The sequence below is a fragment of the Vipera berus genome, assembly GCF_964194415.1.
Source record: "Vipera berus genome assembly, chromosome: 2".
NCBI lineage: Eukaryota > Metazoa > Chordata > Lepidosauria > Squamata > Viperidae > Vipera > Vipera berus.
This window is the reverse complement of record NC_138203.1, coordinates 159053957-159069527: the sequence shown is the minus strand read 5'-3', so window position 1 is coordinate 159069527 and position 15571 is coordinate 159053957. Positions and strand designations below refer to the sequence as shown.

General features: G+C 38.4%; 1 protein-coding gene across 4 annotated transcripts in view; it reads left to right on the top strand.

Moving 5' to 3' along the window:
* The window catches only part of SLC39A11 (solute carrier family 39 member 11), a 383748-nt gene that overhangs the window by 333702 nt on the left and 34475 nt on the right, over positions 1–15571 (top strand). For all 4 annotated transcript variants that reach the window (XM_081321875.1, XM_081321877.1, XM_081321874.1 and 1 more), the window contains exon 7: positions 3391–3460. In XM_081321875.1, coding sequence (XP_081178001.1) covers positions 3391–3460 — 70 coding nt within the window. The remainder of the gene's footprint in view (positions 1–3390; positions 3461–15571) is intronic.

Below are 15571 nucleotides of genomic sequence, written 5' to 3'. Positions count from 1 at the left end.
CAGAGTTCTTTACTATAATAACTTTTAAAAAATGTAAAATCTGGCTACCAACAAATTTCATCTCCTGTGAGTTAACATGTCCTAAGAATTCTAATTTTCACATCAGCGAAGCTGACAAAGCAAAAGTGGCTTTACTGACAAAAGTCATTTCACGAAAGGTTGACCTGCTTTTTCCCCCAATAAAGAATTATGTTTATATTTTCCTATGTGGAATTTCCTTGGAAAAACAAATGCTGTGCCTTATGTGTTTTTCCTTTGACATTCCAGATGTGGAACAGCTACCTTAAATACAGTTTTGTTGGGCTATTTAGTCCCTCAGACCTGTTTAAGTAGACAAGGTAGCTTTACATTGGAATATAGTGTAAAATTATTATGGAATTCTTATCAGTCCAGCTGTGAGGCCCAGTGATCAGGGACGATGGTAGTATAATTATATCATGGGATTCTTTTTTTTATAAAGGATTATAAAGGCAGGCAGGAATCAGGATTTTATGACAAAACATATATTGTTTTACAACAATATGCATAATAAGAGTGTTGATTTATTGTCAGTGATTAGTGTCACTTTTAATGTTTGCATTTCTAAACATTAGCAGGGTTGTTGTTTTTTGTCTTATTCTAACATAATTCATTTTTAGTTACAGTTTGGTTTCAACTTTGAAGCTTTTTCTTTACTTAGCAGCAGTTTTTTCATCCAAACCTTAAGTTCTTGTCTTTAGCCCTCTTGTTCTCACTCTCCCCTGATTATTTATCTCTGCTCACACTTTCTTATCTCTTTTATTGCTTTACAACTTAGCTCTTAAACTTTTATTATTTTGAGTCCTTTACCTCCTCCTTCTTTCCCACGGTTGCTTGTTTAGCTTCTTCCAGCTTCTTGATTCAAGCATGGTGCAGAGTTTGTCTCTCATGTTAGACAATGGTCACTCTTCTATGGATGCATTGTCATTCCTGCTTCTCCAAAGAACTACTGTGTGGGACTTTCCTCTGAGTAAATACAGGCATCTTTTCCCACCTTTGTTCTTCTCCATGTGTCAGCCTCTTTGTGGATGATGCTGCTTGCTGGCTCCTCCTTTTTCTGGCCCTAGTAGCCAGTCAATATTTTCAAAAGATTCTGCAGAACAGACCGTTGAGAAAACAAGACTAAACTTTGTCTTTCTACCATCAGCTGTGATGGCGAACCTTTTAGAGACTGAGTGCCCAAACTGCAACCCAAACCCCACTTATTTATCTTCAGGGGCGGGATGGGCGTGGCCCACTGGGTGGGTGTGGCCTACTTGGTGGGTGTGGCTGGCATGGGCGTGGCCTACTGGGTAGGCATGGCCAGCTTGACTTCACTCGCATCAGAAGCACTTGTGCGGGGCTGGGGAGGACTGGGGAGGATCTGAGGGTCTCCAGCAGAGGGAGGATGGGACCGGGGCGAGTGCCGGGGCATGGTCTACTGGAGGAGCCTCACTGATATTAAAGGGGATGGGAGAAGAGATGATATTAAAGGGGGTGGGGGAAGAGATGATATTAAAGGGGGTGGGGGAAGAGATATTAAAGGAGAGTGAGGAGTACCTGTACTTTATCTTTAAAACTACTTTTTAATTTCAACTCATGCCAATCCTGGGCAGCAGAAGCGTTTTCCAAGCCTCTGGACTCGCATCCATGGCCGCGGGGTGATTTTTGGGTGCGGCAGTGGCCTGATCAAGGCTCCAGAGGCCTGGAAAATGGTTCTGACACCTGGATCAGCCATGGGGGGCATGCAAAATCACTCTGCAGCCCTAGATGCAAGCTCCGGAGGCCTGGAAAATGTGGCAGAAGCATTTTCCAGGCCTCCAGAGTGCAGATCGGGCTGCTTGCATGCCCCAAAATCGCCGCAAGGCCATGGATGTGAGCTCCAGAGGCTTGGAAAATGCTTCTGCCACCTGGATCAGGCATGGGAGGTGCACAAAATCGCTCTATAGCCCTAGATCCAGGCAGCAGAAGCATTTTCCAGGCCTCCGGAGCTTGCATCCATGGCCTCACAGCGATTTTGGGGCATGCAAGTGGCCCGATCCGGGTACTGGAGACCTGGAAAATGCTTCTGCTGCCTGGATCTAAGGTGCAGAGCGATTTTGCGCACTCCCCATGGCCGATCCCGGAGGCAGAAGCATTTTCCAGGCCTCTGGAGCCTGAATCCAGCTGCTGAGGCGCCACAAAAATCACTCCGGAGGCTTACCTGGACTCATGCTGGCAGCTGCCTCCATCATCCAGCCCAGATCTGCCCAGCACCACAGGCCTAGAACCTCTGAAGGTTTTGGTCTGCTCTGTTCCTATGTCACCACATACTCATACCACTAGCAGCCCCTTCTTTAAACAACTCTTTTTACTACTAGTTTTCAATTGATCCTATTTAATATCTGAGCTGCAGAAGCTGCTTGGATGAAAAGTGAAACGTTTTCAGAGAGAAAAAAGAAAGTCCAGTTGCCTCATGAAAAAGCACCTTTGGGACAACCATGACCAGGATGACAGAGAATCTCGATAAACACCCTATTTAATACTTTCCAATTTCATCTCCTCGCATTTAGAAAGACGTTTGTTGATGTGCTTCAGGAATGCAGTTCTGTAGGAGTGTAGGATACTAACAAGTGGTTAATCTTGAAAGAATGCAGGTAGAAATTGCCCTCTGACAAGGTGAATACTATATTATGCTTTAGTTCCATCTGGACAAAAAGCATAACACTTTACACCAATATAATTTGTGTCACGTCTTCTGAAACAAGTATCCCATCTGCTCTCTTCCCTACATGTTGTGTCTTGCAGTAGTTAGAATGCTGATGAGTAGTTTTCATCTTCCATATATTTCTTCTCCATCTGTGTCCATGCTATATTATCATTGCTCAATTACTGTGATGCTTTGAATATCTGTTCCCAACTTTTAAAATCTTTTAGAATCATCTTGCACTGGATTTCTTGTTTGGCAAAAACAGCATGATCCTTAAAATTAATGTCTAATAGTTTTATGTTGTGATACCAGCCCCAAATTGTGATGCTGACCTACAGTAGTAATTCCAGCATCTAATGGTGTGCCCTTGTGTAAATTTTTAAGCTTAAAATTATAGAGTGGAACAATCAAACATATATGGGTTTTATGCTCCAAATGGGGGCATAATGATGGTTTCTTTGGAAGTCATTATTAATGTCATTATTGGTCTTTGTTTTGAATAATTTCCATCTTAACCAGTAATGTGTTTTGTAGATATCAGAGAATTTATAATTTCCAGAATAGTGTAAAATTGTAGACTTATACATCAGGTAAAAACTGTTGCTATTCTGCAGGTTTTATATAAACCAAAGATTTGAATAGAACAATTTGTCTGCCAAGCTAATTGCAGGATTAGTAACCACGGCTTTCTTGCTCTGTTTCAGAGGGTTTGGCTGTTGGTGTTGGATTTGGTGCTATTGGAAAGTCACCTTCTGCAACTTTTGAAAGTGCAAGGTAATTGGTTTGATTTTAATTTATATACTGGTGGGATTTCATTAGCTATAGTTGCTCATTTCCATGGTTGATAATTCTGTACCAGAATAATAAATTCTTTCACAAATGCATAGATTCCCAAGTGTGGCTTTGATCTACCTGCTGTTTTATATATATATATATATATATATATATATATATATATATATATATATATATATATATATATATATATATATATATATATATGTATATATGTATATATGTATATATGTATATATGTATATATGTATATATGTATATATGTATATGTGTATATGTGTATATATGTATATATGTATGTGTGTATGTGTGTATATATGTATGTGTGTATATGTGTGTATATGTATATGTATATGTATATGTATATGTATATGTATATATATTGAAGTAAATATCTGCCCTCCACTCCCATCAGTTTCCCAGTTTCCAAATATCTGCAGCATTCTGAGCCTTTTTGATCATCTTCTTATTTTATCTTCCCCAGAAAAAATACATAAGTACACATAATCTTTATTTCTGATTTTTCTCTTTGCAAAAAAAAATAGGGGGAAAGGAATGTCTGAATTGGCCAAAGAACAGTTATCATTATTTTTGCTTTTTCCTTACATGTTTGATTTTCTTTTCTTTTTTTCTTTTTGGTCATTTTCTAGTGTTCTAGTATCTAGCTCCCCAGTTCTCCTAGTCTCAACTTTTTATTACATGCAGCATCATTATCCATGGTTGTATACTGGGATGCAACCACACAAATAAGATCAACCTGTACTTTAAGACTTCATTTTGTACACAAAAGTTCACTCCTGCCTATTATTTTCAACAAGGCACAACTTTATTACTATTACTATGTAGAGCGCATTGTAATATTCCAACCTGGAAGTGATTAAGGCATGAGTGGTGACAAACAAGACCTCCATAACTGAGGTAGCAAAATTCCATAACTGAGCTAGTAAAACTCTACTAAAACTAAATAAATTAGCACTGAGACACATTGTGCAGAATCTGATCATTTCACACAAGAATGTCCTGTCAAGACCCATCCCTGCAAAATAACAAGAAAGTCCAATAGTTCTGGAAAAAGGGAACTGTTGTTCTGTACCAGCCTACTACCGGCCCTGCAGATAAGGCAGGGACAACCCCTTTACAAGAAGGCAAGAGGCTGGAACTAAGCCTGCCAAATTTATGGACACAAAAGCAAACAGAGCAAAAACAAGACACGAACCATGAAACAGGAGCTATTCAAACGGTTGCCTTCAGCAAACCAGCCCTCCCACGCATTCCCCTTTTAAACAGTTCAGGGCATAGCTTCTCTCTGCCTCCTTCCGAGGTGCCCCATTGCCTTCCTCTGTTTACTCCTGATTGACTGCCTCCTGCGTCGGGCGTCCTTGAACAGGGCCAGCTGTGGGTCATCTTCATCCACACTGTCAGGCTCACACAGCTGGGTCTGCGTCTTAACCAGGTGGGAGGGGCCTGGCTGAGGGCTCTCATCAGCAAGCTCTCCAACACCCTCAGCAACCTCTCCAACATCCCTCTCCTCCTTCTCTGAATCGTCCGACCCAACTGCCGAACCCACAGGGTGACCCTGAATCACAACAACTGTAGGCAGATGATCCAATTGCTCCAAACTGGCTTGTCAGGCTCACAGATATTTTTGAAATCCCCATTACTTTTAAGTATTGCATCTAAACCTTAGGTCATGATCTTCTCGCTCTAAAAGTCTCATCGTTTCTCAGCAACATCCATTCTTTCATCTAAACAAAATAACAAGCAGCGAAATATAATTACATTGTATAATAGGTTTCATACTCATTGGGGGGCATTTATATGAATTTCCCCCCTTACTTTCAGCCTCTTTCATTTCATCATACCACCAAACATTTTCTTCAGACTTCTCATTAGTGTAATGTCAAACACTTTTGTAACATAATTCTTTCCATTCTGCTCCAAGCAACTTCCATATCCTTTTTCATTTTATCCATTTTGCATTCGTTCTGTTGAATGAATAACCTGCCTTCTAATAGTTTAATGCTATTTCTAAGCCACCCCCTCTAACAATAAATAAAAAGAAAAAGTATAAAATATACAACTGCAGTAAAAGAACAAAAGTAATAAACCTGGACAGTAAATTAAAGTAGCAACAACCCCCAGTAAGCTAACACCAAAAAGCCTGACAAGAGAATCGTTTTAAATTCCTCCTGCAGGTAATAAGGAAGAGCCAATCCTATCTCAGTGGACTGAATCTCTGCAGGACTGGGGTAGCAACTGAAAAGGCATATATTTCCTGGTCTCACCACTTTAGTTTACTGATAGATTGGGGGAATGAGAACAAATAGTGTAACTTGGCAATGAAGGACAAGTAGCTTCTATCTGGAGCAGATCCCTAGTATATAGGACTCCTAGTTTCTTCTCCTGTATTCATCTACTTTCCCTCCAATTCTTCGTTTATTGTTTTCCTTGTTCATTTTTTTTCACAAGATCCACTTTTGACTCTACCAAAGATTGGTCTGTCACACATTTAATTATTGTGTACCTTTCACCAATTCCCTCATGTTTTTTGTCATAAACAATCAAAACAGTCATGCTTCTTGATTTATATTAATTGCTTTTCCCTGGATGTATATGAATGGACTTATGTCTAAACTATGTGTTTGAAATAGGCCTTTTTTGAATAAGACCAGTCAACATGCTAATTCTTTCTTGGGTTTATGAATGACTCAGTTACTTTTTCTATGCTCTTTTGTTGTTCCCGCTGTCCATTCATACCACTTAACAGACTATTTTCCTACTTGGGATCACATTCATTTAGAATGCTGCACTATTTTTTCCCCAAACTCGATTTCTGGTTAACACTGTTCACTGGAACATAACATATGCAACTTTCACCAACCTACAGGTTCCTACTTTCATACATACCTACAGCCAGCCAGATGGTCCCAGTTCATATTTCATGACATGCATCTTAGCCCTGTCATTCATAATTATCAAACCTACATCTTTGCTTCCTTGCATGTATTTACTCCACTCCAAAAGATAAGACCATCAACTTAATTTCTATAACATCTCTCTTTCTCTCTTTCTTTCACAGACATATAACATACCTTTCTTCTTCCTTTTATTTCATTTATTATTTCCTGCTCTTACAATTGCCTGACTTCAGATCCGGTTACCTAAGGGACCGTCTCTTCACAATAGTTTCTTCCCATCCAATTCAGTCTATTAAATTGGGGATGCTGCAGGCCCTGTTACCTAAGGAATGTCAGCTGGCTGAGACCATGAGAAGTACCGTATCTCCTTAACGGTAAACCTTGTCCATTGGAACATTTTTCCTTTGAAGCTCAGGATGGCCCTAACCCTGTTAGCCTTTCATAACACTGGCTGTTTGCATGAGCTTGGAGTTCTGAAAGTGTATGGGGCCTCATGCGCTGTTAATTTTTACATAATTTTTTATGATATTTCTTGGTTCCCTATATGTATTATTTGCAACTGTTTTTATGGTTTTAATGTGTTGTAATGTTGTTCACTGCCCAAACTCAATTGGTTTAAGATGGGTGGCTATAGAAATTGGATGAATAAATGAATGAATCAATGGATTAATAAATAAATCTCCTCCTATATTCAAAATTGCTATCTTCTATGCTATGATCATCATGACTCAGTAGATACAGGTAGTCCTGACCTACGATAGTAATTGGGACTAGAATTCAAATTACCTCATTTCAAGCATGAACAAAACAGGATAATTTCAAGATGAGGAATCATTCATGTTGATTGAGTTAACACATGAGGGCAGAACAGTGTGTTTCAAATTCAAAATAGTTCATCCTCAAGTATTTGCACACGTGCAGTTTTAACATTTTGAGCTTTAAGCGTCCTAGCATTTCAGGATGCTAAGCATAGAGGTTTGCGTGGGTTTTCTTGGTGAATGCACCCAGAGTTTAGAACTCCTTGGCAACCACCCTGGGTTTGAAAAGTGAAGGTTATTGTCTTCAGTAAGCTTTTTCTAACTTTTCTGGACTGGGAAGGAGATTTCATAGAATCTAATGGGGAACTGTTTCGTCCGTGTGTGTGTGTGCGCGCGCGCGTGCGTGTGTCTGTGTTTAGACTGATGTACAATTTATCAGTGGCCTGCTTTAAGGCAACACTTTGAAATATATTTTATTATTAATAGAAAATAAGCATGATATGGAATTGAGGCATTTCACGCTGTAGTAGGAACTCAAGAAAACACAAAATAGTCAGCAGGCCATGAAAAGCCAACTGTCCTTTTCCTTTAAAGTTCTCCTGTGAGCTATTGTAGCATGAAAATTATAGAAGTTGGGGAGCTCCAAAGAGTACTGAATGGCACTATAGCCCCCTTGGCACACATAATGAGCTGTAATCATGGGAGACATTCAAACATAGAGGAGCTTGCCATCCCTGAATGTTATCAAAAACAAATATGATTAGTGTACCCTACAGTTTCATTATAGGAAGAAATGCAGTTGCTCTAGAATTGTTCCATGCTTAAGAAGTTTCTTATTTCTTCTTTTTATACTTATACTAAAGCACTTGATCATTTCCATGATAGAGTGTTAAATCATTATGCATTGTAATGAAGAGGATTTATGTGGCTTTGAATCAACCCATCTTTTTGATCTACAGCTGTGACCACTCTCTCCAGATGGCAATGTGTGTGTGTGTGTGTGTGTGTGTGTGTGTGTGTGTGTGTGTGTGTGTCTTTAAATTTTTTGGCTTGCTAACAAAGAATATATATAATTAATGGGGGGAAGGGGGTTAAATACAAAATATATGTTTTTAAATTTGTGAGGACATTTTTTTCCTGCTACTTTCATCTGTCCTCCCTCTCCCCCCCAAGCCTTTTGCTACCAGCATAGAACACTTCACAATTTTTTCCCTTAATTCAGAAAGGCACCGTACAGTGAGAAAGGAGGGGAAAATAATTGGGGCTTTCAACAAGCCAGAATTTGTGCTTTTCCCTTCCTCACCTCCTACTGATTACCCTATATTTTTTTGATGGCTACATCTGAAGCTTATTCCTTTCATAAAATCCTTTGAACAGCTTAGATAAAAAGATATATATCAAAAACCTTTGGAGCAGATGGCTTTCCCCTCCCAATCCTCCACAGAATCAGCAGGAGATTATGTTGTAGATTTATGACTCACATACCTGATTTTCTCTATTGAAGTATTAGACCATAATGTCTCCAATATGTAGAATTCAGATAGATGATGCAACCTCTTATCAATCTTCTGTTGATAGCATCAAAGAATGCCCTACCTATCAACAGCAACACTGTTTTTGAATTTCTCTCAAAAGATCAAGCATTTTTTAAAAAAAATTAAGACATTTTTATTTTTAGAATGAAGAAATACAAACGGAAAAAGTCTGTACTCAATAGTAACAATCGAGTAATGTGAAAAAAAACAACTACGGAGCATAAATAAGGCACAAATAAAAATACATTTCCCCTTCCCTTCTGTTCATTTCTCCAACTGCTTATCACAGCCTACATATTTATACTTTTACATGAAAATTGTATTGCTAGTATTTATTTAAATATCTGCTCAGAGTGATCCAGATAATAAGATTCAGATTCAGATAATAAGATAGGGAGTGTCCAAATGTGATATAAATAAATCCATTAATGTATTATTTTGATTGGCCTCACAACTTTCTTCCTAAAAAAACAAATTCCAAATGTCTAAATTTGCCCCGCTATTTAATATACAGTATATGGGAGTCATTCTTGCTTAATATTGGTTAGAACTCTATTATGGATGTCTATTGTCAATTTTGCCATTGCTGCATATTCATCCAATATCAATTTCCCAATCTGATACCAAAAGCAAAGTTCTTCTTTCGGCGTTGTGCAAAATTTGTTCTTGCAGCTGCCAGCAAGATCAAGGATAATTAAATCACATTGGGATTTGATGTACAATTTAAGAAGCCAAAGGAGGGGGAAAAAGCACATGTTGGTCAATGGCCTTTGAAATAAAATATTCAAATGAAGCTGCACTGAAGATAGGTAATGAAGTAGCTATTTAGAAATCAACGAAACTGCAATGATTGATTAAAATTACATTTTAATCTTGGTTAATTGAATTTGGTAACAAAAAAAGAAACTGTAACCCCATCCTTAGTCACCTAAACATGGCCATTGTTCCAAGTAAGTGCTTCAAAAGAAGTAAAATATTCGTTTTATCCCCCGTGGGTGTTTTATGTAATCAGCATGAATTGCAGCCCTCTTTGGCTGATGCTCAACTGAACTTACCATAGAGTGTCATGAAGTCTCGATTGAGGTTGATTAGAAAAAATGGAATAAAACAGCACCATTGTCTTGAAAGTGATTTCTTGGTTATTATTCAGGAAAGCCCAAATATTTAGTTTCTTTTAAGAACATAAGCAAATTATAGAAAAATTAGCTATTCGCAAGTTAACAAGCAAAGGTAAAAAACCTACTGGAGAGAAAAAGTGAAGACAAAAAGACATCCTTTTTCTTAGTGCTCAGAACAATAGGAAGATGTGCTGTGTTCTGTGGACATCATATCCCTTTGCTGAATCCATCAGACTCTGAAATTTGGTTCAATACATCAGACTCTAAAGTTTAGCGATTTTCTGAGCATGTTTGGACTATGGAAATCCGACTCCCTTGCTGTTTTCTCTCTCAAGTATAGTGCTGCTTAGAGATGGGAGTTGATCTTGTATCCATCACTCCAGCAAGTAAGAGACAATAGCAATTTCCCTTTTAATTGTTGTCCAGGCCAGAAGTAAGATCTTTTTCAAATATCAGCTTAAGTTCCTTATATAATTCTTTGGAAGATAGTGAGATAACTCTCAAAGGCAAATAAAAAGCTTTTGCCAAATGTCCTAATCATTTTTCCTTTGCACGTGTATATGTGTGTGTATTCACAAGATTTCTGTAATCTTTTGACAGTTTAAAGTCTGCCATCTTATCTTTTGAACTGATCTCATCAATTCTATTTCTGAGGTCCATGGAAGTATAAAAACGCTATCTTAAACTTCAGAGACATACGTAAAATGTGATGTAAACAAGTTGGGAAGCTTTAAGACTGAGTGTAAGATTGTGTGAGCCAAGCTTTTATGTGAAATCTCTAGTTTTATAATGATGTTAAAGGTAAAGGTAAAGGTTTCCCTGCACATGCGTGCTAGTCGTTTCCAACTCTAGGGGCCGGTGCTCATCTCTGTTTCAAAGCTGAAGAGCCAGTGCTTGTCCAAGGACATCTCCATGGTCATGTGGCCGGCATGACTAGATGCCAAAGGCGCACGGAACGCTGTTACCTTCCCACCATAGTGGTCCCTATTTTTCTACTTGCATTTTTACGTGCTTTCGAACTGCTAGGTTGGCAGAAGCTGGGACGAGTAACAGGCGCTCACTCTTGTTACACGGCACTCGGGATTCGACCCACCAAACTGCCGGCCTTCTGATCGAGAAGCTCAGCGTCCTAACCCACTGAGCCACCACAGACCAATAATTCTTGGCTGGCAGGTAGCCCAAATGATGGCAGTTATTGAGGCAAGTTATAATCTCTATGGGAGTTGTAATTTTTAATTAATAGCAGTAGATACATCTATTCTTTCTTCAACTGCATCTGGATTCAAATGTTAGAGGAACATATTCTTTTCCTTGAACAAATTTAATTCTTTTATTGGAGGGGCAGGAGACAGGGCAATACTTCATCTTAATTAAGCATTCATTGATTCTGAAATGAGCTGAGATACATGGAAGACAAGAATTCTGCCCTGAGCAAAATAGGTTAAAGAGAGTGTCATTAATAAATAAATGCTCTGGAAACCTGATCTGAACTTTAATACTGCTTAGAGTCGTGCTTCTGGAAACATATTATAAAAGAGCAACCTTTATGATGCATATAGTGCTTTGATTTAAGAATTAGACAAAATTGTCTCTCAGGAGTAATACTACACAGAATTACCTCAAAGTTGTGAGAAGGATAAGCTTCATAACTTCATAGTTCAATGCTTCTGAAATTTCTTTTATCAGTTCTTGGTTTCTTTCCATTTTGTTACAAGGAAATTTAACATAACAGTTATTAGACAAGGAAATTTTGGGCTTCAGGCACAGATTTCCCAGAGTGAAATAAAACTTTTTTTTAATATATCATACCCAGACTTCATTGGATTGCTTCCTTGATCTGTTTCTGCTATACCAACTTGACAATCTTAATATTTATTTAGAACAGGACTAGGTAACTCTGAACACTTGTGCCACTAACATTTTGCAGTAATCCAAAAACCAAATGCAATATAATATTTGTTAGATTTTCATCAGGAAACAAGATAACCTGGATAGGCTTCATCTCTTTAACAAAGTTCAGTTCCCCTAGTAAAGCAGTGAGCTGAAAACCTTTCCATAGTTCCTTTGACGATGCCATTACTTCAGTCCTTCTTTCCCATTGCATCCATTAGCTATTGATCCTCCTCCAGATACTAACCTGTTCCTGTCTTGGGGTATCATTGTTGTAAACAGCTTTCATTGCTTTATCAGATCTCAGGTTGCTGCTATCTCCTTGCCTTTCTAACTACATTTGTTGATCAGTTCCATGACAATAAGTAATGGAGAATCAATAAGTTACAGTAAAATATTGTTTCTTGACTTAATAATAATAGGACCTATTCCTATATTTTATAGGGCAAGTCTTGTACTCTTGCCTTATTTAGTTTAATTACAGTATTTTCCCCCAATGTCCACTCATGGTTACACACACACACACACACACACACACACACACGCTTACATACATAGAAAAATGGTTTGGAAGTAAGCTGATGATTGAGGTTCATGAACAAAGGAAAGAGTGGGCCTGGGTATGAGCTGAGGGTTTGCCCTTGAATTCTCAGGCCTGTACCAGGGTCCTGAAAGTTGGATCACAGAGGTGGCCTAGCTAGAAGGATTCAAAATATATTTCATCATTCACCGTGTTCAGTATATAATTCCCATAAAGACTTCAGCATTCCTCAGTTACTCGGTTGAAACTCTTCTTCTTGCTTTTTCTGCTTCATAGGAGCTTGCTTTTGTTCGCTTCAAGAATTGTTCTTATCTTGTCTTACGGTGTCTTCATTCTCCCAGGTTCTATCATATCATTAGTTCATCCAGTCATTTGGAGGAGAAGTTAAAGACTATAGATTGGCACAGTATATAAATTCAGTACAAGTAATTCTTGTTTAATGACCACTCATTCAGCAACCATTTGAAGTTACAATGGCATTGAATGAGAAAAACCTATGACTGGTCTTCATAGTTGTGGTCATTGCAGTGTGCCCACAATGATGGTCACAGCATCCCACAGTCACAGAACCATCATTTGCAACCTTCCCTGTGAGCTTTTGGCAAGCAAAATCAATGAGAAAGCTTTCAGGAGGTCATTACTGGCACTTATGTGACTGTAGGATGGTGCAACTGCATAGGATTTGCCTAACAATGACAACTGGGACTGCTGGAACTGTTATTGTAAGTTTGCGTGGCAACATTAGGTCATGCTTTACAACCATGTTGCTTAGCAGTGGAGTTCCTGGCCCAATTACTAAGACTAAGTGAGGACTACCTGTAGATAAAGTCAGATTTCTCCTACTCAATTAGGTGATAGATTCTGTGCTTGCTTATTAAAATCTGCCAGTGCTTTTAACAGGATAAATAAAGAAGAGTTAAAAGTTCATTAATATCTTCTAAGTAGTTTTGTAGTATTGGCTGTTCCTGTTGGGAATTCTGGATGTTGGAGTCTTGTATATGTGGAAGATACTTTCTGTCCCCACACCACCATCCCATGGATGGGTGCAGAGGATCAAATGACTAAATAGGCCCAGTTCTTTTTCCCACTGCTCAGAAATATTAATTTGCTTTTGTATTTTATGTTAAATATGTACAGCTTAACCTGTCTCAAAAATAATTTTGAACAATTATCTATTACTGCCTTGTGTTGAATAGGGTGCCACTGATGAAGTCTGTAACTACATGATTCTGTAGCAAGCATAGAATCTATCACTTAATTGAGCAGGAGAAATCTGAGCTTTGGTATGCTCTGTCTGTCCCCTCTAAAGAGTGGTATTGTGATATCACTCATCCTCCAGTAGAGCTCAGTTGCCTTTAGTGGGGAGCACTCCTCTATAAATGAAATGTTCCAGAACTAGAAGCCTACGCAATCAAGGGTCATGCTTGTGCATGCACATAAACATTCCTCTTCAGTTGAATGATTTCTTTTTTTTTTTTATTTTATTGAAAAGTTTTAAAATACAGTTTTCCCTTAAGAAACCCCCCTTCCCCCTCCCTGCTCCCCCCCTACCTCACCCCAACCTCCCTCCCTCCCCCCCTCCCTCCATCCTCCCCCTCCCCCCCCGACTTCCCAGAGCTAAATACAAGGTATATATATAAAAAGCAATCATAAACAATCATATACTAACAACTATAAGTTCTAAAATCCATCACTCTCTAGCTTATATAGGAAAAGACACACCTTAACAATATTAAATATATATAAAAAACTAGAATAAAAAAACAAACGAAAGAAGACTTATTCAAATGCTACGTAAAACTTCTTAACCCTATACTTGTTCTGGATAAACTCAATCCATTTTCTCCATTCCATAATATAGCGTTCTTGCGAATGATCTTTCAAATAAGCCGAAATCTTCGCCATCTCTGCCAGGTCGGAAACCTTTAAAGTCCACTCTTCCATGGTCGGCAGTTCCTCTTTCTTCCAATATTGGCCTATCAAAAGTCTTGCCGCCGTAATTAAGTTCAACATCAGCTTAGTGTCCACAACTGTAGCGTCTGCAATTATTCCCAACAAAAAAAGTTGCGGACAAAACTTTATCCTCTGTTTAAAAATCTTCTGCATATTCCACCAGACTTTTATCCAAAAAGCCTTAACCTTTTTACAAGTCCACCATATGTGGAAATACGTTGCATCTTCATCACCACACCTCCAACACTTAGGCTGATAATTCGGATACACACTTGCAAGCTTTTTAGGATCTAGATGCCATCTATAAAACATTTTGTAAAAGTTCTCTCTTAAATTTTGAGCTTGTGTAAATTTTACGTTCCTCACCCAAATCTTTTCCCACATGTCCATTGTAATAACTTCCTGGATATTTTGGGCCCACTTTATCATACAGTCCTTAACAAGCTCTGTTTCCGAGTCAATCTCTATCAATGCAAGGTATATCCGTTTAATATGTGCTGACCCCTGATTTCTAATCTGCTTTATCAAATTTCCATCAGTCATTGTAAATCCATTTTTCTGGTCTTCTTTCCACCTGGCCTGTAATTGAATATATTGAAACCAAGATTGAACAACCTTCTCTTCTCGCAAGAGGCTATATGATTTCAAACACCAAACATTCCTTTCCAGGCTTAAAATTTCCTTATACGTAGTCACATCATGTTTGAAACCAGCATGTATATTTTCTATTGCGTGTTTTGGAATTGCCCACAATGGTATCTTGCTGCTTAGCTTATGTCTATACTTCTTCCAAACTCTCAGCAATGCCTGTCTTAAAATATGCATCCTAAACACAGTATCTACCTTCTTATCATACAACAAATATGCATGCCAGCCAAACAACAAATCATGGCCCTCAAGATTTAATAACCTCAATTGCGTCAAATTAATCCAATCACTTATTCCTACTAATGCAGCAGCTTCATAGTATAATTTAAGATTAGGCAGTTTAAGGCCACCTCTCTCACGAGTATCCTGCATAATCTTAAGTTTAACTCGTGGCTTTTTCCCTGCCCACACAAATTTATTGATACCTCGCTGCCATTCCTCCAAATTAGAATCTTTCTTAAGAATCGGTATCATTTGAAACAAGAATAAAAATTTGGGCAGGACATTCATTTTCACTGCTGCAATCCGTCCCAGCAAAGACAATTGCAATTTTTGCCAACTCTCCAATTCCTTTTGAATTTTCCCCCATAGTTTTTCATAATTATTTTTATATAGCTTTGTATTGGAGGGCGACAAAATCACCCCCAGATATTTAACCCTTTTAACAATCTCAAATCCAGTTAATCCTTCTAAGAGAGCCTTCTGTGAAACTGTCATGTTTTTAGCCAA